This window comes from Artibeus jamaicensis, unplaced genomic scaffold (genome assembly GCF_021234435.1).
Source record: "Artibeus jamaicensis isolate MK-2021 breed Jamaican fruit bat unplaced genomic scaffold, CSHL_Jam_final scaffold_461, whole genome shotgun sequence".
In the NCBI taxonomy this organism is placed as follows: domain Eukaryota; kingdom Metazoa; phylum Chordata; class Mammalia; order Chiroptera; family Phyllostomidae; genus Artibeus; species Artibeus jamaicensis.
This window is the reverse complement of record NW_026522045.1, coordinates 16,504,403-16,528,452: the sequence shown is the minus strand read 5'-3', so window position 1 is coordinate 16,528,452 and position 24,050 is coordinate 16,504,403. Positions and strand designations below refer to the sequence as shown.

Below are 24,050 nucleotides of genomic sequence, written 5' to 3'. Positions count from 1 at the left end.
ACAAGAAATCACTAATTATCAAGACTTTGTTCACCAGCATGCTGTCCGTAATTCTGTAAAGTTGTTTTTTAGCAGGTGCAGGAGGTTTTGGTTTTGTTTTGACAATTAAAGTAGAATAAAGCATAAAGACACGTTTATATCTTAATTCATTTTATAATGGCTTAAGAGACTTAAGCTTCTTTTTTTAAACATATTTTACTTATTTATTTCTAGAGAGGGGAAGGGGAGGAGAAAGGGTGGGAAACATCAGTGTGTGGTTGCCTCTCATGTGTCCCCTACTGGGGACCTGGCCTGCAACCCAGGCATGTGCCCTGACTGGGAATCGAACCAGCAACCCTTTGCTTCACAGGCCCATGCTCAATCCACTGAGCTACACCAGCCAGGGCAAGATTTAAGCTTCTTACTCAAATTTGTTCTGCACATGTTTTTCTTCTTTCACAGGGTTTTTATGTGCCTGCAAGGATTGTGGACAAACTCCTTCTCTGGCTGTAAAAGGCACTTTATCACCTGGTCCCACTACTCATCTCTCCAAGCTTCATCTTTAACATCCTTGGAGGTTCTGATCCAGCAATGCTAAAATACTTGGGCCTCTCTTTGTAAATGTTCCTTCTTTCCAAATTTCCTACTGGCCTTTTTAGGTTTTGGTTCAGATCTCACCTCCTATGAGAAAACCCTGAAGACTAAGTGAAATTCTGTCCTCTGCATTCTTACAGCATCCTATGTTTATCCCTACTATGAATTTACTACATTTTATTATTATTGCCCATTTTCCCACTAACAGCAAACTTCTGGGGTCAGGAGCAGGGTAGATAACAGGTTTTATTTTATGTACTGTTGGACTTCAGAGTGCCTAGTAAAAACTCAATGAACAGTTATTAAGTGAATCATTGTCTAAGGGGTCCCTATGCTAGATGTGGAGGAAAGTTATGTGTTGGAGGGAAGGTGTGTGTATGTGTTGATCGGGGAAGACCCACAAGAAGGTCAGGCTCCTATCAAACTTTAAAAGAAATAATTAGCATAACAAAAGAGAGCAAAGGATGGGGAGGCATTCAAGGCATAAAAGGCAGCAGGAACAAAGGCTTAGAATTGGAGAAATGGGTGTAGTAGAAATAAATCCTTTGTAGACAAGAAAGCCAAGATGTTTTAATAGGAAAAAGAATACTGTTTTCAACAAACTCGACCACTGGATATCCATATATAAAAGAATAAAATTTGACCGTTACCTCATACCATACACAGAAATTAACTAAGAGAATACATCAGAGACCTAAATGTAAGAGAAAGGAACTCAGCTGCGGCAAGATGGCAGAGGAGTGAATGGAAGTCACACTAACTTCATCCTAGGACCAATCTGGAATTAAAACTAAATTGTGGAGAAATCACCCAGAAGAAACAACTGAACAATAGTGAGAGAAAAGCCTTATGAACTTGGACAGACAGAATACTCAGCTTCAGCTCAACCTGTTTGGTAAGGAGTGCAGTGGAGACTCTAAAGGGCTGGCTGGGCACCCACAGGCAGCAGAGCCAGAGGGATAATTAAGCAACTGGTTGGATCCCCCTGAGAAGTCTGGGGTTTAAACCCTAAGCTGGGATCCCCAGCCTAGAGCACCAGAGCCCAAAAAGTACACAGATAACCAGTGGCAAAAAGCAGCAGGGTTGCTCTCTGTGCCAGAGATGGATGACTGGAGATGCCAAGAGCTGTTTAAAGGGCCAACGCACAAATTATCTTTGCAGCCACTTACCCTGGGCAGTGTCAAAGGTGGGAGCAGAGTGGGCTAAAGACGTCTGAGGAGAGATTAGGGACAAAAGCTTTGGGGAGAAAGCTGAGAGAGTAGCCTGGAGGAATCTGGTGCTGAGTCATCCCCCACATGGCAGCAGCCATGTGCTCATGCAGACCAATCCCCTCCAAGTAGCAGCAGGGTAAGGGGAAATAATGGACTCAACCCCAAGAGGGATTCTGCCCCACCCTATGAGGATTTAGGGTGACTGCTGAGTGACTAGATTTACAACTGAAGGAAACAGCCACAGATAGTAGATCCCTGGCAGTCTTGGAACAGGCTGCCTAAGATCAGACAGGGTCAACATCTGACATCACCAAAGGTTGATCCAGAAAGAAAAAACAGTGGTAAATACTAAAGGCTACTGAGATAAAATCCACTGTAGTCTTCTACATAATTGGTGATATTTTCTTTCCTGTATAGCTTTCTAACATTCATTTCTTGTCCATCAAGTTTGAGCATATTCTGGCTTCCCCATACCCTTTTATATTCATGATGTAAATTTTACTTTCTCTATTTGCATTGCTCTGACTCCCACCTCTTATTGGACCTCTTCCCTCTATCCTCCCTTAATTTTCATTAAGTAGTTCATCTCATATTTACTCTTTCTTATAATACTCTTAATCTCCTTACATCCTTATTAATACTGGGTCATTTACAGGTGATAGTGGGATTGTGGAAGGGAGATATTTTTGTCTGTGTGGGTTTGCTTCCTGGACTGAGCTGTTTTGTTCTGGCAGCACCAGCACAACAGCACATAATACATGGTAGGCAGAGTGAATATCAGTCAAAAAGATGGAGAGAAGTACCCAACAACAACCAAAAACCAATTACATCCAGAAAGAAGCCAAATAAATGGCATAAAGGCACCACAAGAGCACCAAGTTCAGGAGATCAATGAGACTGCACCACTGACTCTCACAGGTTTTCTACCTTAGAAGTCCACACCACAAAGAGAAGGTGCCAGAACATATCACTTTAAGAAGCAGAAGCAAACAAGAAGTCTAACAAACAATGGAAAGACAAAGAAACATTCACCAATCAAATGGAAAGGAGAAATCCTCAGAAAAGGACTAAATGAAATAAAGGAAAGTAAACTATCATATACTAAGTTCAAAACAATGGTTATAAGGAAGCTCAATGAACACAGTGAGAATTACCAAAAGCTACAGAGAAGCTACAGGGAACTTACTGAAAACTGTATCAGCATCAAAAATGACAAAGAAACTATCAACAAGAACCGAGAGGAAATGAAAAATATAATTTCTGAGTTGATGAACACAGCAGAAGGAATCAAAATCAGGCTATATGAAGCAGAGGTTAGAATCAGTGAGGTGGAAGACAAGATAGAGAAAAACTCTCAGAAAGAACAAGGAAAGAAAAAAAGACTCAAAAAGAATAAAGAGCAGTTAAGGGAATTGCAGGACAACATGGAATGTAGTAATATTCATATAATAGGGATACCAGAAGGAGAAGTCAAAGAAGGAAGAGAAAACCTGTTTGAAAAAGTAATGATGGAAAAATGTCTCTAATTTGATGAGAAAGTCACACAAATCCAGGAAGCACAGAGGGTCCCAATCAAGAGGAACACAAAGAGGCCAACTCCAAAACCCATCATAATTTAAATGGCAAAATTCCAAGTCAAAAAGGGAACCTTATAGGTAGCAAGGGAGAAACAGGAAGTAACATACAAGGGAGCCCTGGTAAGACTAACTGCTGACTTCTCAATGGAAACGCTCCAAGTCAGAAGGGAATGGCAAGAAATATTCCAAGTAATGAAAAACAAATGACTGTAACCAAGACTACTCTATCCAGCAAGGCTCTGAATTAAAATGGAAGGCCAAATAAGGAGCTTCCCGGACAAGAGAAGGCTTAAAGAATAATCTCCACCAAACTAGCACTGCAAGATATACTAAAGGGACTGCTTAAAAAGAGTAAGAAAAAGAGTGAGAGAGAGAGGAACACAAGTACAAAAGGCAGTAAATGGCAGTGAACAAGTACCTGTCAATAATAACCTAAAATGTAAATGGTTTAATGCTCCAATCAAAAGACACAGGGTAACTTGAACGGATAAGAAAACATGACCCACATTTATGTTGCCTACAAGAGACCCACTCTCAACAAATATCTACAAACTGAAAGTGAAGGGCTGAAAAAATATTCCACACAAAGATGCAGATAAAGAAAAGCCAAGGTAGCAATACTTATACCAGACAAAATAGACATCAAAACAAAGGCTATAAAAAGAGACACAGAAGAGCCCTGGATGGTGTAGCTCAGTGGATTGAGCGCAGGCCTGGGAACCAAACAACCACGGTTTGATTCCCAGTCAGGGCACATGCCTGGGTTGCTGGTCAGTTCCCATCAGGGGACACATAGGAAGCAACCGTACATTGCTATTTCTCTCCCCCTCTCCCTCCTTTCCCCTCTAAAAATAAATAAATAAAATCTTTTGAAAAAAAAGAGAGACACAGAAGAAAACTTCATGATACTCAAGGAAAGAATCCATCAAGACATACATACATATTGTAAACATATATGCAGCTAACACTGGAGCACCCAAATATATAAGGAAATTCTTGGAGAACATCAAGAAAGATACAGATAGCAACAAAATTATAGAAGAGGATTTTAACACCCCACTATCAACAATCCATAGATCTTTCACCACAATATCGACGAGGATACTGTGGAACTGAATGATGCATTAGATTTAATGGACTTAACTAATACAAATATATAGAAGCTTTCATCCCAAAAAAGTAATATAGACATTCTTTTCAAATCCACATGGAACATTTTCAAAGATAGACCACATGCTAGGACACAAAACAAATCTCAAAAATTCAAGAAAATTGAAATCATGTCAAGCATAAGGTCTTGAAACTAAAAACAAGCCTAAAGGAAAAGAAACACATAAAAGTTCAGACTCATGGAGACTGAAAAGCATGCTATTAAACAATGAATCATTTAATAATGAGATAAAGGAAGAAGTCAAAAGTTTCTGGAAACGAATGAGAATGAACACACAACAATCCAAAACCTATGGGACAGCCCTGGCTGGTGTAGCTCAGTGGATTGAGCGCAGGCCTACGAACTAAAAGATCGCAGTTTGATTCCCAGTCAGGGCACGTGCCTGGGTTGCAGGGCAGTTCCCAGCAGGGGCCAGTTCCCAGCAGGGAATGCACCAGAAGCAACCATACATTGATATTTCTCTCCTTCCCTTCCCTTCCCTTCTAAAGGTAAATAAATTAAATTTAAAAAATATATATTAAAAAAAAACCCGATGGGTCATAGCAAAAGAAGATCTGAGAGTGAAATTCACAGCACTACAGGCCTATCTGAAAAAGATAGAAACATTTCAAATAAGCAACCTAACCCTACATCTACTAGAACTGAAGGAACAACAACAAACAAAGCCCAGAGCTAGTAGAAGAAAATAATCAATATGAGAGCAGATTTAAATGACATAAAGACTAAAAGAACAACTCAAAGGATCAATAAATCCAGGAGGTGGTTCTTCAATAAGGGTAAAAAAACAAACAAACAAACAAACAAACAAACAAATTCTACAAGCCTTTCACTCATCAAGGAAAAAAGAGAACCCAAATAAATAAAATCAGAAATGGAAGAGGAGAGATTATAACTGATATCACAGAAATACAAAGCATTGTAAGAAATTAGTACAAACAACTATATGCCACAAAATTTGAAAACCTAAGTGAAATGGACAAATTTCTAGAAAAATGCTATCTTCCAAAATTGAATCAAGAAGATGCAGAAAGAAGGACCAGACTGATAACAGCTGGTAAAATTGAGGCAGTCATAAAAAAAAAAATTCCTGGTACACAAAAACTCCAAAAGAGATGGTTTCACAGGAGAATTTCACAAAATATTTAATGAAATGTTGATAGCTAGCCTTCTGACTATTCCAAAAAATCCAAAAAGATGGAAGACTCCCAAACTCTTTTTATGAAGTCAGCATTATCCTAAACCCAAAATCAGATAAAGACACAACAAAGAAAGAAAACTACAGGCCAATATCTCTGATGAACCTAAACGCTAAAATTCACAGCAAATTATTGATAAACCATATCCAGCAATACATTAAAAAGCTCATACAACATGATCCAGTGGCACTGGTTCCAGAGATGCAAGGATGGTCCAATATTCACAAATCAATAAACATAATACATCACATAAACAAAAGGAAAGACAAAAACCACATGATCATATCAATAGATGCAGAAAAACCATTTGAAAAGGTATAGCACCCATTTATGATGAAAAGACTCAGCAAAGTAGGGAGCATGCCACAACATAATAAGGGCCACATATGAGAAACTTACAGCCAACATCATACTCAACAGGCAAAAACTAAATGATTTCCCACTAAGATGACAACAAAACAAGCATGTCCACTCTCACCACTTCTATTCAACATAGTATTGGAAGTCCTAGCAACAGCAATCAGACAAGAAAAAGAAATAAAAGCATCCAAAATGGAAAGGGGAAGGAAAACTGTTATTGTTTGCAGGTGACACGATAGCATACATTGAAAACCCTATGGACTCCACCTAAAAAGTACTCGACCTAATAAGTGAATTTGGCAAAACAGCAGGATACATAGTCAATATTTAGAAATCAGAGGCATTTTTGTACACCAACAACAAAATATCAAAAACAGAAATCAGAAAAAAACTCTCATTTGCTATATCAACAAAGAAAAAAATTACCTAGGAATAAAGCTAACCAAGGAAGTAAAAGACCTGTCCTCAGAAAACTACACAACAGTGAAAAAAATTAAGGAAGAGACAAATAAATGGAAGCTTATACCATGTTCATGGATTGGAAGAGTTAACATAATCGAACTGTCCATATTACCCAAAGCAGTTTATCCATTCAAGGTAATTCCTATTAAAATGTCAAGGACATATTTTACAGATATAGAAAAAATATTTCAGAAGTTTATATGCAACCATAAACGACCCTGAATAGCTTAAGCAATTTTGAGAAAGAAGGACAAAGTAGGAGGATTTTACAATACCTGAGCTCAAACTGTATTACAAGGCCACAATATTCAAAGCAGTCTGATCCTGGCATGAGAACAGACGCATAGATTAATAGAACAGAATAGAGAGCCCAGAAATAAACCCATATTTTTATGGTAAATTTATATGCTGCAAAGTAGGCAGAGCATAAAATGGAGTAAAAATAGTCTCTTCAACAAATGGTGTTGGGAGAGCTGGATAGCAACCGTATTTTTTGGACCATAACATGCACCTAGGTTTTAGAGGAAAATAGAAGAACAAATTGAAGCAAAAAATGTGGCAAAATATTTAATAATATGTTGGGAACAGCCCTGCCTGGTTTCAGGAGCTGTAACCCCCCCACCCATGGCTAAGGCTGAGTGAGCAACCTTTGGACCATAAGCCACTAAGGAGACCAAGCTTATCTCCCTGGCAGAAGCGCAGCTTCTGTTCCTTCATCCTTGAAAGATGCTCGATCAGTTGCCAATGATGGGTAAGATTCCCCAAGGGGGGGAACGACCTAAGACAGGCATGATCATATGGAGGCCCCAGGGAAGGACTTGGGGGGCTATGGAGAAAGGGGGTGATGGACCCTCGCCCCTCAACTTTGGCAAAGCCTGAGTCCTCATTCTGTCTGCAAGAAGTCTCCTAATTTCTTGGCTATCCTGCCTCCTCTGCTTGACTTAAGCCTGAAACAATGACAGAGGGCAGTGCAGCCCTGTCCTAGAACAGGGCGGGCTCCCCGGGAGATCAGGCCTGAGAAAGAAGATGTAAAATCCTATGGAACCTGCTTTGCTAAGAATGCCCTTAGTTAAATGAAAAAGGTTAGAGCAGGAAATGAATTTGTTTCCCAAAGTTTTGTAGCCTTTTAGCTGATAGACCCTGACTCAGAAGAAGCCCTAATAGTTCTTTGTATGCTATCTACTGTTTGATCCTTACTACCTGACAATGATTAAAGGGATGTACCTGTATTCCTGCGCAAATTAAACCCAATAAAAGTCTGTCTAGGTAAGCGAGTGCAGTGCTCTCCCCTTGAGGGAGTAGCTGTGCCATCCCTTTTCCTCCACAGGACTCAGTAGTCCATGTGAATTTGTCTTATATCTCATCCATGATGCCGCGGGCACTGCAAGCAGGTGTCCACATCAATAACATAAATAACATAATATTTCACCAATGTTAATATAAAGCTACAACTGGACTACAAGACGCACCTCCATTTTCCTCCAAAATTTGGGAAGGGGGAGTGTGTCTTGCTGTTCGAAAAATACGGTATATGCAAAAAAATGAGATTCAACCACAAACTTACACCATACACCAAAACAAACTCAAGATGGATAAAAGACTTAAATATAACCTGTGACACCATAAAAGTCCTAGAAGAGAACATGGGCAGGAAAATCCCAAATATTCCATGCACCAATATCTTCTTCAATATGTCCCTAAAGCAAGGGACATAAAGGAAAGAATAAACAAATGGGACTGCATCAAAATTAAAAGCTTCAATACAGCTAAAGAAAACATCAGTGAAATGAAAAGGGAACCAAACATATGGGAAAATATACTTGCCAATGTTACCTCAGACAAGGGTTTGATCTCCAAAATATATAGAGAATTCCCACCACTCCACTCCAGGAAGACAAACAATCCAATTGAAAAATGGGCAAAGACCTGAAAAGACACTTTTCCAAGAACATACAGAGGGCCCAGAGACATATGAAATGAAGCTCAGCATCTCTAGCCATTAGATAGATGCAAATTAAAATCACAATGAGATACCCCCTCACACTGGTCAGAATGGCCATCATAAACAAATCAACAAACAAGTGCTGATTAAGTCGTGGAGAAAAGGGAACCTTAGTGCAGTGTTGGTGGGAATGCAGACTGGTGCAACCACTGTGGAAAATAGTATGAAATTCCCTCAAAAAACTGAAAATGGAACTCCTTTTGACTCAGCAACTCCACTGCCGGGATTATACTAAGAGTCCTGAAACACCAATTCAAAAGAACCTATGCACCCCAATCTTCATAACAGCAGAATTTGTTAAAGCCAAGTGCTGGAAGAAACCTAAGTGCCCATCAGTAAATGAATGGATCAGAAAACTGTGGTACATTTACATGATGAAATACTATGCAGCAGAAAGAAAGGAGCTCCTACCCTTCACGACAGCATGGATGGAACTGGAGAGTATCATGCTAAGTGAAATAGCCACTCAGTGAAAGACAAATACCATATGATCTCACCTGTAAGTGGAACTTAATCAACAAAACGAAGAAGTAAAATAAAACCACAGGCATTGTAATAAATAACTGACAGTAACCAGAGTCAAAGGGCCTCCCCTTTGACTCTGGTTACTGTCAGTTATTTATTTTGAGGGAGATAAAGGGGAGAGAAGGGGCAGGGTTGTCAAGGAACATATATAAAGGACCCATGGACAAAGCCAAAGGAGAGTAGGATTGAGTGTGGGAGGTATATGTGAATGGGGCAAGGGAAAGTAGTAGAGGGAAGAGAAAATAGAGACAAGTGTACTTGAACAACAATAAAAAATTTAAAAAGAAAGAAGTGTGAAAATCTTAGAAGAAAACAGTGGTAAACCCTGATTAATTTGGATATTGGGAACATAACTAGTTTAGATTAAGACCATTCTTTAACTTCTGTATCCTCACTAACCGGCACGATTTCTGGTATATAGTAGGTGCACAATAAATGTACAAAACAAGTGATTCAATGCAAATATCTTTAAAGGCTGGAAGTTAGAGAATGTTTTTTAAGAATTCTATCCAGCAAAACTTTCATTTAGAATGGAAGGACAGATAAACTGCTTCTCAGATAAGATCAAATTCAAGGAGTTCATCATCACCAAGCCCTTATTATATGAAATGTTAAAGGGACTTACCTAAGGAAAAGAAGATTAAAAAGATGAACAGTGAAAGGACAGCAAACTCAACAGTTATTAAGAACCACACCTAAAACAAAAGCAAACTAAGAGAACAGCTAGACCAGGAGCAGAACCATAGAAATGAAGATCACATGGAGGGTTAGCAACAGGGGAGTGGGAGAAGGAGAAGGGGGGAGAAGGTACAGAAAATAAGTAGCATAGTGGTAGGTAGAAAATAGGGGGGAGGGCAAGAATAGTATGGGAAATATAGAATCTAAAGAACTTGAGACACGTGGTCATAAACTAAAGGGGGGGATGTTGGGGCAGGGGGTGTGCAGGGTGGAAGGGATTGAAGGGGGAAATAGAACTGTAATGGCATAATTAATAAAATATATTAAAAAAAAGAAACTGAAACAACCAAATACACAAAACGAAAACTTATCAGGCAAGTATTAATTAGCTGCTCCTAACAAAAATAATGGCAAGTGAGGCAGGGCCCTGGAAAACATTTATATTGAAGATACATAAATAGAGATACCAAACTCCTGCAATTATGTTTTTTTAAAAAATAAATGCAAAGCTATACTAAAGGAAGTTTTCTTGTGAGTCCAAGATGGACTTAAAATGGAATCTAGGTGCTCTGCTATACCCAACATGGTTATATTATTATTTCTAACTTAAACACATGCGTAAAGGTTTATAGTTGCCAGTTTAAGGGGGGATCCATATTTTCTTCCTATTACTTTGATCTTGCTTATGTTTACCCTGAGATATTTAAATCATGAACAATTTCTACAGCATACTGAGAGTGATCATGACTTTTCAGGATATACTAGACTTCATAAGGGTTCACGGCCTCAGTGTTTTAAGGGGTTCTTTTCCTTCTATTATTTCAGGAACAGAATGGCTTGATTCAGAGTTAATTCTGCAGGAAGTGGTTGCTCTTAGATTTATCAAGTAAATCCCCAAAATTATGGAAAATGGGAAGAACAGATCCCTCTCCCCCATTTTTCTCTATTCACATGACACTAATAACAAATTAACAATCTGCTTTTGATGGGTGGGATAAGAACTAAAATCAAAACTCTTATTGGGAGTTGATCTCTTATTTACCAAGAAGGGATACTGCCTCCATCCTCACCCTTCTCTCAAATTTTGTTTGCATGTCTTGGAAGTACAGTTGACCCTTAAACAACATAGATTTTAGCCCTGGATGATGTGGCTCTGTGGATTGAGCACCGGACTGCAAAGCAAAGGGTTGCCAGCTCGACTGTTAGTCAGGGCACATGCCTGGGTTGCAGGCCAGGTCCCCAACAGGGGATGCATGAAGAGCAACCACACATTGATATTTCTCTCCCTATCTTTCTCTCCCTTTCCCTCTCACTAAAAATAAATGAAATCTTTAATTTAAAAAAAGCATAGATTTTAATTGCATGGGTCCACTTACACAGATTTTTTTCATATCAGTATCTGTACTGTTTTCAATCCATACTGGAGAGTCCGGATATAGAAACCCACTAGTTAGTTAACAGAACCTATTACAGCTGGGTGAAGAACTACTGTTGTTAAATCAGGTATCTTGCCAATAGTACTCCCCTTGTGTAAAACTGTGCTGTCCACCAAAGCAGCCACTGGCCATATGTGACTATATTTAAATAAACTGAATTAAATTAAATTAAAAATCAGTCTCCCACTCATACTTGCCCCATTTCAAGTGCTTACTGGTCACACATGGCTTAGTGCCTACTGTAGTGGACAGTGCGAGCAGAAACTATTTCCATCATCTCAGAAAGTTCCAATGGATGACACTGATTTAAAATATTTACAGATGCCAGGGACTGTTTTCAAAATAACCTTAAAAGTACTCTGAAAATTAGTCTCATAACTTCAGTGCTATATTTTTTATTTGCCAAGAAGTTACTGCACAGTTTAATCATACTCATTTACCACATTTGTCCATTTCCTAAATCAAACATTCCCTCAAAGGAGGAAGATCTACAACTCTTGTGACTATTTAAACTAAACAAACAAAAAAACTTTTGAAGGCTCTGAAACCAATTCTGGACACAGTGTCAGAAATGGTTTGAGTAATCATCACAGCCTACCAGGGCCACTGCCTTTGAGTAAATGAGGCTTATGTGTATATGGATGTTTGCATGGCTGCTCCAAAATCAGTCTTTTTTGAGTCAGTGCATATTAAGTAAATACAGAAGGCACGTAATACCTTCTCATTGTTTTTGTAATACATGGAATAAAAAAAAAAACTTATTGGCTTCTCCTGGCATGTACTTACACCAAGAACAACTGTCTCCTATGACTTCTAAGGCCTTTTACTAAACTGTCACTTCCAACAAGGGTCCCATCTTCTTATTTCTTATTATACTTTCTCCAATACCCTTCCTTTTGTCTCAGCCCCTTCATTACCCCAACATTCATACTCTTCATTCCTGACCACTTCCAGAGCACTATCACCCCACCCATCACCAACTTGGAGAACTACATTTTGTTGTGATCCCTACCTATCTGTAACAAGCAAAGTTGGCATTTGGGGAGAAGTCAGTCAAGCTGGTTTTGGGGAGGGGACTTCTGAGAGGTTACCGAAGAAGGCAAATTGAAGGGGTTTCAATGAATACACAAAGGAAGCTGTACTGAATGAGAGCTAGGGCTCTTCTTGTAAAGGTCAATAAACTTAGTGGTTAAGAATTGTGCTGTGAATGAGACCTAGGTTCAAAATCTTGGTTTTACCACAGCACAGCTATGGGGCTCTCCAAGAAGTGGTCTTTGGTCCTCAGATTCCTCATCTGCAGGTAACAAATGGATACAGGGGGACTGGATCTACATTCTAAGGTTGCTATAATGAAATCACACATGTCCCCTGCCTAGCACAATGCCTGGCACATAGTTGGCATTAAATAACAGAAATAAAGCCCAGAGGAGCATATTTTTATAAAAAATACAGAACCATAAAGGCTCTTGCATTTGAGGAAATTGTATGTCAATAAAATCATTTTTAAAAATTAAAAAAATTGAAATATAAAAAGAAATTACTGTTTCCTCAACGATACTACAAACTGAAACATTATTTTGACTCTGAGAAAAGAAAAATGTAATGCAAATCTTTGGGGTCTTAGAAAGATGCTAAAGTGTAGCTAAACACAGACACAGGCTCCTTATCTGGGGGAATAAACGGGACACCAAAAGTAATTATGAGATTCCCAACTTATTGGTAACTGGCCCAAAAAGGCAATCAGAAAAACCATACTTACTAAAGTGTATAATGACTAGAAACCCAATTAAAACATTACATTACCAGATTGATGAAACTAAAAAGAAAATCCATCCCTTTTTTGGTGAACTCTTCCTCCTCTACTATGTCACATCCTTTAGTTTATAGTAAACTCTCTTATAAATATGAGTCACTGATCACAAGAGAGGCTGTCATAGAAATTTCAAAATAAGCCCCTGACCACCAATAAACACAACCGCTACATTATCACTTAAGACAGCACACGTAGTGCAATGATTATTCTCATTAGAGAAAACTTAAAGCATTGCAAAATAATCCTTCAGAAAAAAACCTGTAAGATATAGAGAAGAGAGACATATGGTATAAAATGTGATTTAAACCCAAGACCTCATATATAAAATGAGTTACTGCTTTGTCACCCTCTGTATATGGAAACTAACCAAATAAGGGAATGAACAATGAAAACAGAAAAGCAAGGCCCTGGCTGGTGTAGCTCAGTGGATTGAGTGCTGGCCTGCGAACCAGAGTACCACGGTTCGATTCCCAGTCAGGGCACATGACTAGTTTGCAGGCCAGTTCCCAGCAGGGGACTCCCGAGAGGCAACCAACCATACATTGATATTTCTCTCCCTATCTCCTTCCCTTCCCCTCTAAAGATAAATAAGTAAAATCTTAAAAAAAAAAAAAAGAAAAGTACAATAAACCTCATCAACAGCCCTTCCAACTACATTGTGTATCTAGGAATACTTGACTTCACCTGGGCATTTACCATAAATTTTGAGGAAAAGAGTCTTTCTGGTTCACCCTGAACCAAAGACAACACACAAGTGCAGAGAGAACATTAAAAGGATTATTAATTTTTCTTTGTGTATATATTCTAACTTTTGAATATTTCAGTTCTTGTGTGCTCCCAATGTAACAAAAGTCAATTTCAGAACAGGGTCAAAAATTTCTAACTTTACCTTTCCTTAATAGGCATTCATATGAAGAATTACAGTATAACATATGTCAAAGTGCAACAGTTAATAAAAAGCCTGCTGAGAGCCCTGGCTAGTGTGGCTCAGTGGGCTGAGCACTGGCCTGCAAACCACAGGGTCGTTGGTTCAATTCCCAGTCAGGGCACATGCCTGGGATGCAGACTGGGTCCCCAGTATGAGGTGTGCGAGAGGCAACCAGACAATGACAAAATCTCTCCCCCTCTTTCTCCCTCCCTTCCCCTCTCTCTAAAAATAAATAAAATCTTTAAAAAAATAAAGAGGAGGCTGATACATTAGTTAACCATTTTATTATATTTCACATCATTGTACCAACAGTAAAAAATGGCAAATAACTGTAATTGCACTTATAGAGCACTAAGGAAGTGATACAATAATAAATGCAATTAAAGATTACAATGAAGTCAAAAATGGGCAGGGAATCAAATCCAACTCATTTCTTCAAGCTAAATTTCATCATTTCAGGAAATCAGACTACCTGATCTCAAATCATGGATCTGATCCTTACTAGCTCTGACACACAACAGTAAGTCACTTACCTGATCTGTCTGTATATCTACATACTCATCTGTAAAATGGGAATAATGACAGTACCTTAGGATGTGGGAGAAGATTAGATTAACAGAGGGAATGTGCCTAAAACAGTGCCTGGTACCTAAAAGGCTCTCAGCACCTGTTAATAGCTATGATAAACATGACTGTAATCATCTCAGGACTACATTCCCATAGTGGGCAGGAATGAGAAACCCAAATATTATTATCACTGATTTTTTTAAAAAAGTTTATTTATTTATTTTTACAGAGATAGGGGAAGAGAGGGAGAAAAACATCACCGTGTGGTTACCACCTCTTGTGCAGCTCCTGGGGACCTGGCCTACAACCCGGGCATGTGCCCTGACTGGGAATCAAACCAGTGACCCACTGCTTTGCAACCCAGTGCTCAATCCACTGAGCCAACCCAGTCAGGGCTATATCACCGAATTTTTAAAATTAAACCTTCACCCAAGGATATGTTGATTAAATTTTTTTTTTAGGGAGAGAGGAAGGGGAGAGATAAATGTCAATATAAGAAAAACATGGATCAGGCTCTTGTACCACCCTGACAAGGAACTGAATCTGCTACCTAGGTATGTGCCCAGATGGGGATCAACCCCTCAACCTTTTGGTGCATGGGACAACACTTTAACCAAATGAACATCCCAGCCAGCGGTATATCACTGAATTCTGTGTTTAATTATCTGGAGATTTTCAGAATATTTGTGTATGAACTTGGAAAATGCATATTTTAGAAGGGGAAAAATAATACTTCTACAAACGTACTAAACACTAAAAAGGTCATTTAGAATCTGCGGAAAAAGAACATGTGGTTGACCTGAATAATGCACTTCCTCAAAGTACAGAATATCACCTGTATGCAAAGTTAGGTCTAATGACTTCAGAGGAAATATGAACAGTGCCTTATACAAGTTTAGTAAAACAGTGATTTCTAGCAGGCTATGTAGTTGATATAACATTTTGGATTACTTATGTCTTCATTAAAAAATTTTGATTGTAGATTTTCTCATATTTAGCTGCTAGTTCCATATTACTACTCACTAAATTAAAGTCTATCCTCAGATACCAAATCTAAAAACACAAAATATATTAAAATATAATCTAACAATAAAAATGTAATATATTTATATATTACATATATTAGTATATGTTCAGAAAACAAAAATTTTTTGTATTATTTTTAAAATTCAATTTTATTTTTTATTTTAGAGAGGGGGAAGGGAAGGAGAAAGAATGGGAGAGAAACACTGATGTGAAAGAGAAACATTGACTGGCTGCCTTCCGTACACATCCTGACCAGGGACTGAACCTGCCACCCAGGCATGTGGACTGACTGGGAATTGAACTGGCAACTTTTCGGTTTGTGGAACCACACCCAATTGAGCCACACTGGCCAGGGCAAGGTATTGTATCTTATGTTTCTAACATATGACTTACACTTCTTTAGTAATTTTCATACTAGTATACAAAACCTAGGAATCTTTTTTACATTGGAATGACTTACATTCTACATCTAAAATGGAGTTAATTCATTACCATTCTAAACACATAACTGAGTCAAAAAAATATCAACAATAACAATAAAATCCCCACTATACTATTTTAGGCAGATGCCCCTAGAATAAAGACCTTATTTCAGCATTACTTATTTAGGAGCTGCTTTGAAAAGATTTTGCTAGGTATTATTCAAGTGTTTTCATGTTTTAAATAACATAAGGCTCTATAAATTGTACTTGTGACTAATTTTTCTAAGTCAAATACCTAAGCATAATAGTAGTGACTTTGACAATTAATAATTCTAACTTCCCAGTTTTTAAGAACAAACACCAGAGTGAAAAACAGAAATGAACTGTTACAATCTTAGGGTTTAGGCTTCATGGTTCTGTTAATTCTGCAATCTAAGCTTATTTTTTAGAAGAATAATTCAACTGTTCCCAGTACATACTCTATCCAGTGTATATGGCAACACTGTATCATGGGCCCAGAAGATGAAGAATTGTCCCTTGCAATATCATGGTTCTGTTAGACAAATCAAAGTCTGAATTCAGTTACACTGAAGTCGTTTGAGTTAATTTTTAAAGACTTTTCTATCATTTTGCCACTATAGTTCATTTTTTATTGGTCTTTATTTTCCATCTTGTCTGCTAATTCCCACTGGACAAGCAACTTAATTCAGTTTTGCTTTACTTTTGTAGCTCATAGCAATGAGTCCTGTAAAAGTTCAAATGTTTTTTATTATAGAAGGTATTTTTTCACCAATACAGAGCATTTGAGGTTTTCTTAAAATTAAATCTATTTAAATAAATATAACAGCAATTTCCTTACACACATTTTGTTCATATTTCCCCTCAGGGAAGTACAGGACAACATATACTTTTTATTTAACTTCAAATTAAGCAACTTTGTTAAGCAACAAGCAGAGGGATTGATAGCATTTCTTATATTTCAATCACTTTGAAAGCAAAATCACAGGAACAAAGCATAGGTTGCTGCAAGAGGTGGATAAATCCTTCAAGAGCAGGATGTGCTATCTGCACTCTATAGGAAGCAAACTCCACTACAAGACAAAGACTGGCATCCAATCTAAGCTAATTATCAAGGTTAGACTACTGTGCAACCATTAGCCCCTGCTGTTATTTATTAATGCTTAGCACCACAAATCTGGTAAAAACAAAACAACAATAACAAAAAAACCCCAACAAACTACCAATCTTGGAACCAGAATGATACTACACAAACTAGCAGAAATTAAGGATCACCAAAATAAATGCAACCAAAATTATGACTGCAGGGTCAACGGAAAAAATTTTATACTGGTGAAACTTAAAAATGAACATAAATGCTGGGTTATTTCTTCCTCTTTTTATAGCAAAAGGTTTAATCTTTTTGCCAAAAGTGTAGAAGTTTATATACTTTACTCACTTACAAAATATATTGATCTTCAAATATTTCCATTATAATTGGTAAACACATATAGAGTTAAATCAATTGTTTATTTTCCTTCAGCCAAACCAGTCTCATCTGAAACATTTAAGTTCTTCTATAATAAATTTAAGAATCTTGTTGGACAATGGCAACAGCTAATTTCCATGCTTCCTGACACACACACCTTCTATTGCCAAGACTGTAGTAAGGTGAGACATTACTTGCAGAAGTTATGGAGGGGCACTGAACAGGAAACAATAATTTATAGATTACCAGATCTAGAGTTAGTATGTACCAACAAATGCACTACTGATACATCAAAATATTTTTAATCTTCTTTTGAAAATGTAAGATATTAGTTGATATGCAGTGGTATAACTTAAAAAAGAAAAACAGTAAAACCATCAGGCCTATTTAAAACTTCAACAATAGTCCACTGCAACACTGTGCTTTCAGAGCAGAGTTAAGTACTTGAGAGCAGAAAACAATAATTTTCACTCACTTAAAAAAAATTCCCCAGTAATAACATTCAGTTGATTTTCTGAAGTTTCATGGCATATATTCAGGTCTTTGGAGGGTTAAAAATTTGTTTTTTAAGTAGTAAAGTTGCTAATGATTTTAGAAGCTGAAGCACCTTTATTCCTGAATTTTCCCACATCTTATAACAAGGGAGGTGGTACAAGAATATTCAAGATTACCAAGTTCTTAATGCATTACTCAGATATGTCAGTGTCTTCCTGCAACTTTTCGATCTAAAATGTCTGAAATAGATAAAGAGAAACCACTAAAAATCAGTTTCCATTGTAATGTGATATTGATTACAGCTTTTTACTACCAAAACAGTGGAGCTCTCGGAAGTCCCAATGCTGGACAGAAAAAGAAGCCAAAGGAGATCTCAAACCCTCTTTGCAAGGCAGGAGGCAGGGACAGATGCGACCCCGCTCCTAAGCAACTACCCACATGTCGGGCCTGGATACCACTGGGAGAGGATATTTAGGAAAAGACAAATAAGCCCTCGCAGTCACTTCCGGCCGATACGGGCCCTCCTTTCAGAGATATCCAACCTGCAGCTGGCCCTCGTCTATCCCCAGCTCTTTCTGGAGAGTCTCGGCCCCCGAAAGGTTGCCCTCTCCTTTCCCGCTTCCCATTCTGGTAGGATCCAGGGTCTCTAGCAGGAAGAAGAGGGGCTCCAGTGCTTTCCTACAGGCCCCAGGTCTAGTCCTTCCCTCCCAAACAACATCCCGCCTAGCGCGCCCTGGCTCCCCTGGCGCAGCGCTGGGGAACAGGGCCTCAGGCCTGCCTCCCACCGAGGCCAACAAGAAAAGGGAGGGAAAGAGAGAAGATGGGGCCTGCCCTAGACCGAAGTACCTTGTAGAAAGCACCATTGGAGCCCCGCACTTCCACCACCAGCTCCTCCATCTTCTCGACAGCCCTGCTGGCGCCAGGAGCCCGCCCAGGAGAGGTGGGCTGCGGGAGCTCAAGGCCCAGCCGCCGCCGCCGCCGCCGCCGCCGCCGCTGCCGCCGCCGCCGCCGCCGCCGCCGCCACCTCCTGCTCTAAACGTCGGCTCACCGCCAGCTCTGAGACTACCCTTCACCGGAAGTGAAACCGAAACGGAGCAGAACGCCTAGCTGAGGCCAATTCCTCTAGCGGTTCCGCGTGTAAACAGTGAAACTGCATCACGTGAGGGACGCCGCCCCACCCCCAAGGCTTTGGACCCAGCTCAGCCCCGCCCCCTCTCTCCTCCCGGGTCGTGGAGCGCACGCGTGCGCTCTCCGGAGAATCGGGTAGGGTGGGTAGGTCCGGCCCTAGGCGTGTGGGCTTGGGTGCTCTGATCACTAGGAATTCGGGATGGCGGGAAGGTCGCCGACAAGTCCTACGGCTGGTGGAGGTCGGGCCGCCTGCGTTCCCGGGCGAAGGCTAGAGTGCCCATTCTTGTAGAAGGGCAAAAGGAGGCGTGGGAAGGGGCCTGCCAGAGCGATCATAAGCATTCACTTCTCAGAGTTCTGGCTGGCTTGGTTTCGAGGATTTTTGTTGTTTTGTTTTGTAAGTGAGACCAAGCCTAATTGAGGTGGAGGTGGAGTGTGGGTACAGGAATAAAGGTGAGGAATTATATTGAAGACTATGAACTAGTAACAGTGGCAACCTAAGTGACCCAGGCTTTTGTGCTTCTTACAAGCGAAAGGTGAGAGTAATGCCGCCCCTCCCCAAGATATTTTAGGCTGTCCTGTGGATATATCCTATACCCTCTGAGGGGCAGTGGATTGTGACCTCTGGAAATGTTAGTCCTTCCGCAGACCCAGCATTGACTCATATTCTTCCCTTCCATCAATTTAGTTTCATAGTTTTACTTGACATACCAAAAAAAAAAAAAGAATGTGTTAAACATTTGTTAATTTACATACAGTTGATCAGTTTATTTCCCTACTGTTTTACTTATGCCCACCCTGTACCAAACAGTGAGGGGGGCAATTTTTATAGCAGTCATGTGACCCATAGGGTTCCATGCATCTCTTTCCTTGCAGCTCTTTCCCCTTCCCCTCCACAGAAAACCCCAACTTTCTCCTCGCTTCTGCAGTGTAATTGTACCCACTTTAACCTAGGTTTTTCTTGGAAGCTTGTATCCAACCGAGATGTTATTGAGCCACTATCATATGCCAGGCACTGCTAAGTGCTAATGAAACCTTGGTGAACAAGAGGGGAAAAAAAGACTGTCAGCATTGAACTTGAATCTCAGAGGCCTACATGGACATAAATCAAATGATCAGAAAAGTTAATGTGAAATTGCAACTGTAATAAGAGCTATGAAGGATAGGTACACCTATGATAGTGGGACAGGATCCAGCATGGGGGGGGGTGGTCAGAGCTGAAATAGACTCCACCTGGAATATGACCAGTGAGAGTGAACTGGCAGCACTGAGTTCGTGGCAACAAGGTGAACAGTCCCAGGCAGGTGCCCCAGAATGAGAAGCATCCTTCAACCTCCAGTTTCCTTTCTACCCCATTCCTAGCCAGAGCAGCACTGTTACTTTAATAGTAGTGGATCAAGGGCTACAATCCTTGAGACCATAGTAAGCAGGAATGACTTGTTGGACTAGCGTTTCTGGAATAATCACGAGATGTAGAGACCTAGACAAGACTGACCTAGACAAATCTTACAATAGGTTGAATGGGAGCACAGCATGATCTTTAACCCCAATGGTATAAAAGGGGCTAGATCAATGAGAATGATAATACTTTCCAAGTGTAGGATGTGTTCACTTTTTAAAAAAATTTATTTACTTATTTTTCAAGTACAGTTTTCTGTCTATTTCTCCCAGCCCAGCCCAACCTGCCCTGTGCTCCCCACCTCCCTCCCATTTCCACCCCACTTAGTTCTTGTCCTTGTGTCCTTCATACTTGTTCCTCCAAATCCCTCCCCTTTTGGATGTGTTCACTTTACCCAAGGATTTCGATTATCAGGTTTTCACAACCACAAGCCCCATTAAACCGGGTGTTGTTCCCTGACACTTTAATGCACTTTCATGACTTCCTATTTCTCCTCTCCCTTCCTGGCCCCCCCAGAAATACGCTTCTCCTGAGGATTATCAGCTGGATTCCTGTTAGTTCATTATTTTACCCCAGGTGCAGAGAGATGGGTTAACTTTGCTTTTCAATTCTCAGAACATTGTCATCATCGGGCCCTGCAAGGCCCTTCTCTTATTTATATTATTTTATGTTGTTAATATTATCTTTCCTTGACTTTTCTATTCTCCACTCTCATTCTTTTTCTAGACACAAACTGCAACTTGATACATATTCTTGATAATTTAAGACATGCAGTGTTTTATGTATGCCTTTTACATTTACAGAGATGACATTATACTGTAAATCTGTTTCCACTCAACACTATGTCCTTGAGCTAATAATCCACATTGCTGTGTTTATACCTGGTTTTTCACTTCTAACTGCTGCTGAATATTCCATAGTTTTTACTGATACATTATCCTAGGGATGGGTGTCTAGGTTACTAACTCCCTGATGTCACACCATGGTGAAAACCCTTGCAAATGTCTTTACAAACATTTTTGCAAGAATTTCTTTTGTGCTCTTATAGAACTTTAGTCTTAACCCCTGCTTCCTCACCATACTGCTTGATATAGCAGGGACTCAGTAAATGTTGAATACCTCTACTATGATGCTTAATGTATTGAATCACTTATTTATATTTCTGTTTTCCTCACTGGATTGTGTTTTCCTTCCAGGCAAGAAAGATGTCTTATTTACCTTTGTGTAACTGGCACATACAAAGTGGTTGATTTTAGGAACTGTTTGGTGAATCAACGTGCCTATCCTTGGTACCTGCATGTACTGTGACTTGGTCTTCCCCCCTTACCTTTGCATCTCAGTCTCTCTTTGATCTTTAGCTCTTGAAATGCCCCCTTTTAAGACAGCTCCACTGAATTCAGACATGGGCACATTCCTGCTTGTGAGCCTGCTCTTCCCATATTTTTCTTTCAGTTACAGGAAACTCCTTCTTTGAATTACTTGCTCAGGCCTAAAACGGATTCTTTTTTTTAAGATATTATTTATTTATCTTTAGAGGGGAAGGGAAGGAAAGAGGGAGAGAAATATCAATGTATAGTTGCCTTTAGTGTGTCACCTGCTGGGAACTGGCCTGCAACCCAAGCATATGCCCTGACAGGGAATTGAACCGCGATCCTTTTCTTTGCAGGCCCACACTCAATCCATGGAGCTACACCAGCCAGGAAAAATGGATTCATTTTGACCCTGTCTTTCTCTCACACATCTAATCCATCAGCAAACCCTTTTAGAGTCTGCAATTTATTTCTCATTAGTTGAACTGCTAAAGCTATGGTTTGAGACCCCATCGTCTCTTATCTGTGTTACTGTACCAACCTCTCTGGTCTACCTGCAATCACTCTTAATCTATTCTCAACACAGAAGAGAGAGTGACCTAACTCAGGTGTTAATCAAGTCACTTTGCCACTCAAAACCCTCTAATTGTTCCCTGAATGTCTTACGGTAAAACTCTAAGTTTTGATCTATTTTGGCCTCTATGCCCTTCACATACTGGCCTCTATTTTCTCCTCTATCTCATCTTCTACCTCTCTCCTTCATTCCATTCTAACCATACTGGCTTCTTTGCTGTTTCTTGAAAAGACCAAGGCAGGTTCTGTCTGTTTCCTCTTGCTGGAATGTAAGCTTAATGAGAATAGAAATTTTTGTTTCTTTTGGTTAGTAATTGTCCCCAATGCCTACTACAACACAATGTTTGGGACATAGTAGGTGCTTGTGCAATATTTCAATATTTATTGAAGGAATGAATATGTATAGAGGACACAGCCCTGGTCAAGTCCACTTCCATGCTTATATTTATCTATATTGAAATGATGCTTCAGCAATTCTAGCCTTGACATGGCTTTTAGCAATCATCAAATTGCTGCCTGTTGTCTTTGCATTGATTTGTTCTGTGTTATATTCCCTGCTCCTTCTCAAGTTGAGCCCTCCGAATCTTTTTCAGGCCTCAATCCTATCTGAAATATCTTGTCCTTTCTAACTCCAGAAGTCGTACATATACCCTCTAGGACACAGCTAAAGCCTCACTTGTTTTATGACATATTCTATGATAATTTTGCCTCACTGTGACCTCTCCTTTTAACTAGATATTAGAAAAATAGGCCCTGGACAGGTAACTCAGTTAGTTGGAGCATTGTCCCAATATGCCAAGGTTGCCCTGATCAGGGCACATAGAAGAAGCAATCAATGAATGCATATATGGGTGGAACATAAGTTGATGTTTATTTTTGTCTGTTTATCTCTTTCCCTTCCTCTCTTTTAAATCAATTTAAAAAGAAAAAAAAGAAATTGTCTTTATGTTTTAGAACAATTTTAGACTTACAGAAAAATTGAAAAGATAGAGCCCCCAGGTCAGTTCCCTGTCACCTCCCTCCCTATTTCATCTATCGTTAGTATCTTGCATTGTTGTGGTACAGTTGTTACCATTGATAAGCTAATATTGATATATTATCATTAACCAAAGTCCATAGTTTATGTTAAGTTTCCTTCCTTGTGTTGTATAGTGTATGGGTTTGGACGAAAGCTTTGTCATGCATCTACCTTACAGGATCATATAGAATCCTTCCATCACCCTAAAAATCCCCTGTATTCCACCTATTTTGTTGTTAGCTCAACCCCCTAATCCATGGCAACCAATGAGTTTTTTCTGCCTCCATAGATTTGCCTTTTCCATAATATCATATAAGCTGGAATCATACAGTACATAACAGTTTAATATTGGCTTCTTTCACTTAATAATATGCATTTAACGTTTCCCCATGTCTTTTCATTATTTGATAGTGCATTTAATTTTATTGAGGAATGATATTATGTTGTCTGATGTATCATGGTTTGTTTATCCATTCACCTATTGAAGAACATTTTGGTTGCCTCCAGTTTTTGTCAATTATGAATAAAGCTGCTATGAACGTGCCTGTGAACATAAGTGTTCAATTCCATTGGGTAAATGCCAAGGAAAATGGTTGCTGGGTCATATGGTAACAGTATGTTTAGTTCTATAAGAACCTGCAAACTGTCTTTCAAAGTTACTGTACTGTTTTGCATTTCTACCAACAGTGAGTGAGAG

The 24,050-nt window shown here is 39.3% G+C and overlaps 1 protein-coding gene across 8 annotated transcripts in view; it reads right to left on the bottom strand.

The window, feature by feature from the left end:
* Positions 1-18,942, bottom strand: part of FMR1 (fragile X messenger ribonucleoprotein 1) — a 75,597-nt gene extending 56,655 nt beyond the window's left edge. For 6 of the 8 annotated variants that reach the window (XM_037148542.2, XM_037148544.2, XM_037148538.2 and 3 more), the window contains exon 1: positions 18,775-18,941. In XM_037148542.2, coding sequence (XP_037004437.1) covers positions 18,775-18,825 — 51 coding nt within the window. In that variant the 5' untranslated portion in view covers positions 18,826-18,941. Of the gene's footprint in view, positions 1-18,774 lie in introns of all 8 variants that reach the window. The other 2 variants (XM_037148539.2, XM_053657485.1) reach the window with 1 other exon arrangement.
* Positions 18,943-24,050: the final 5,108 nt, after the last annotated feature.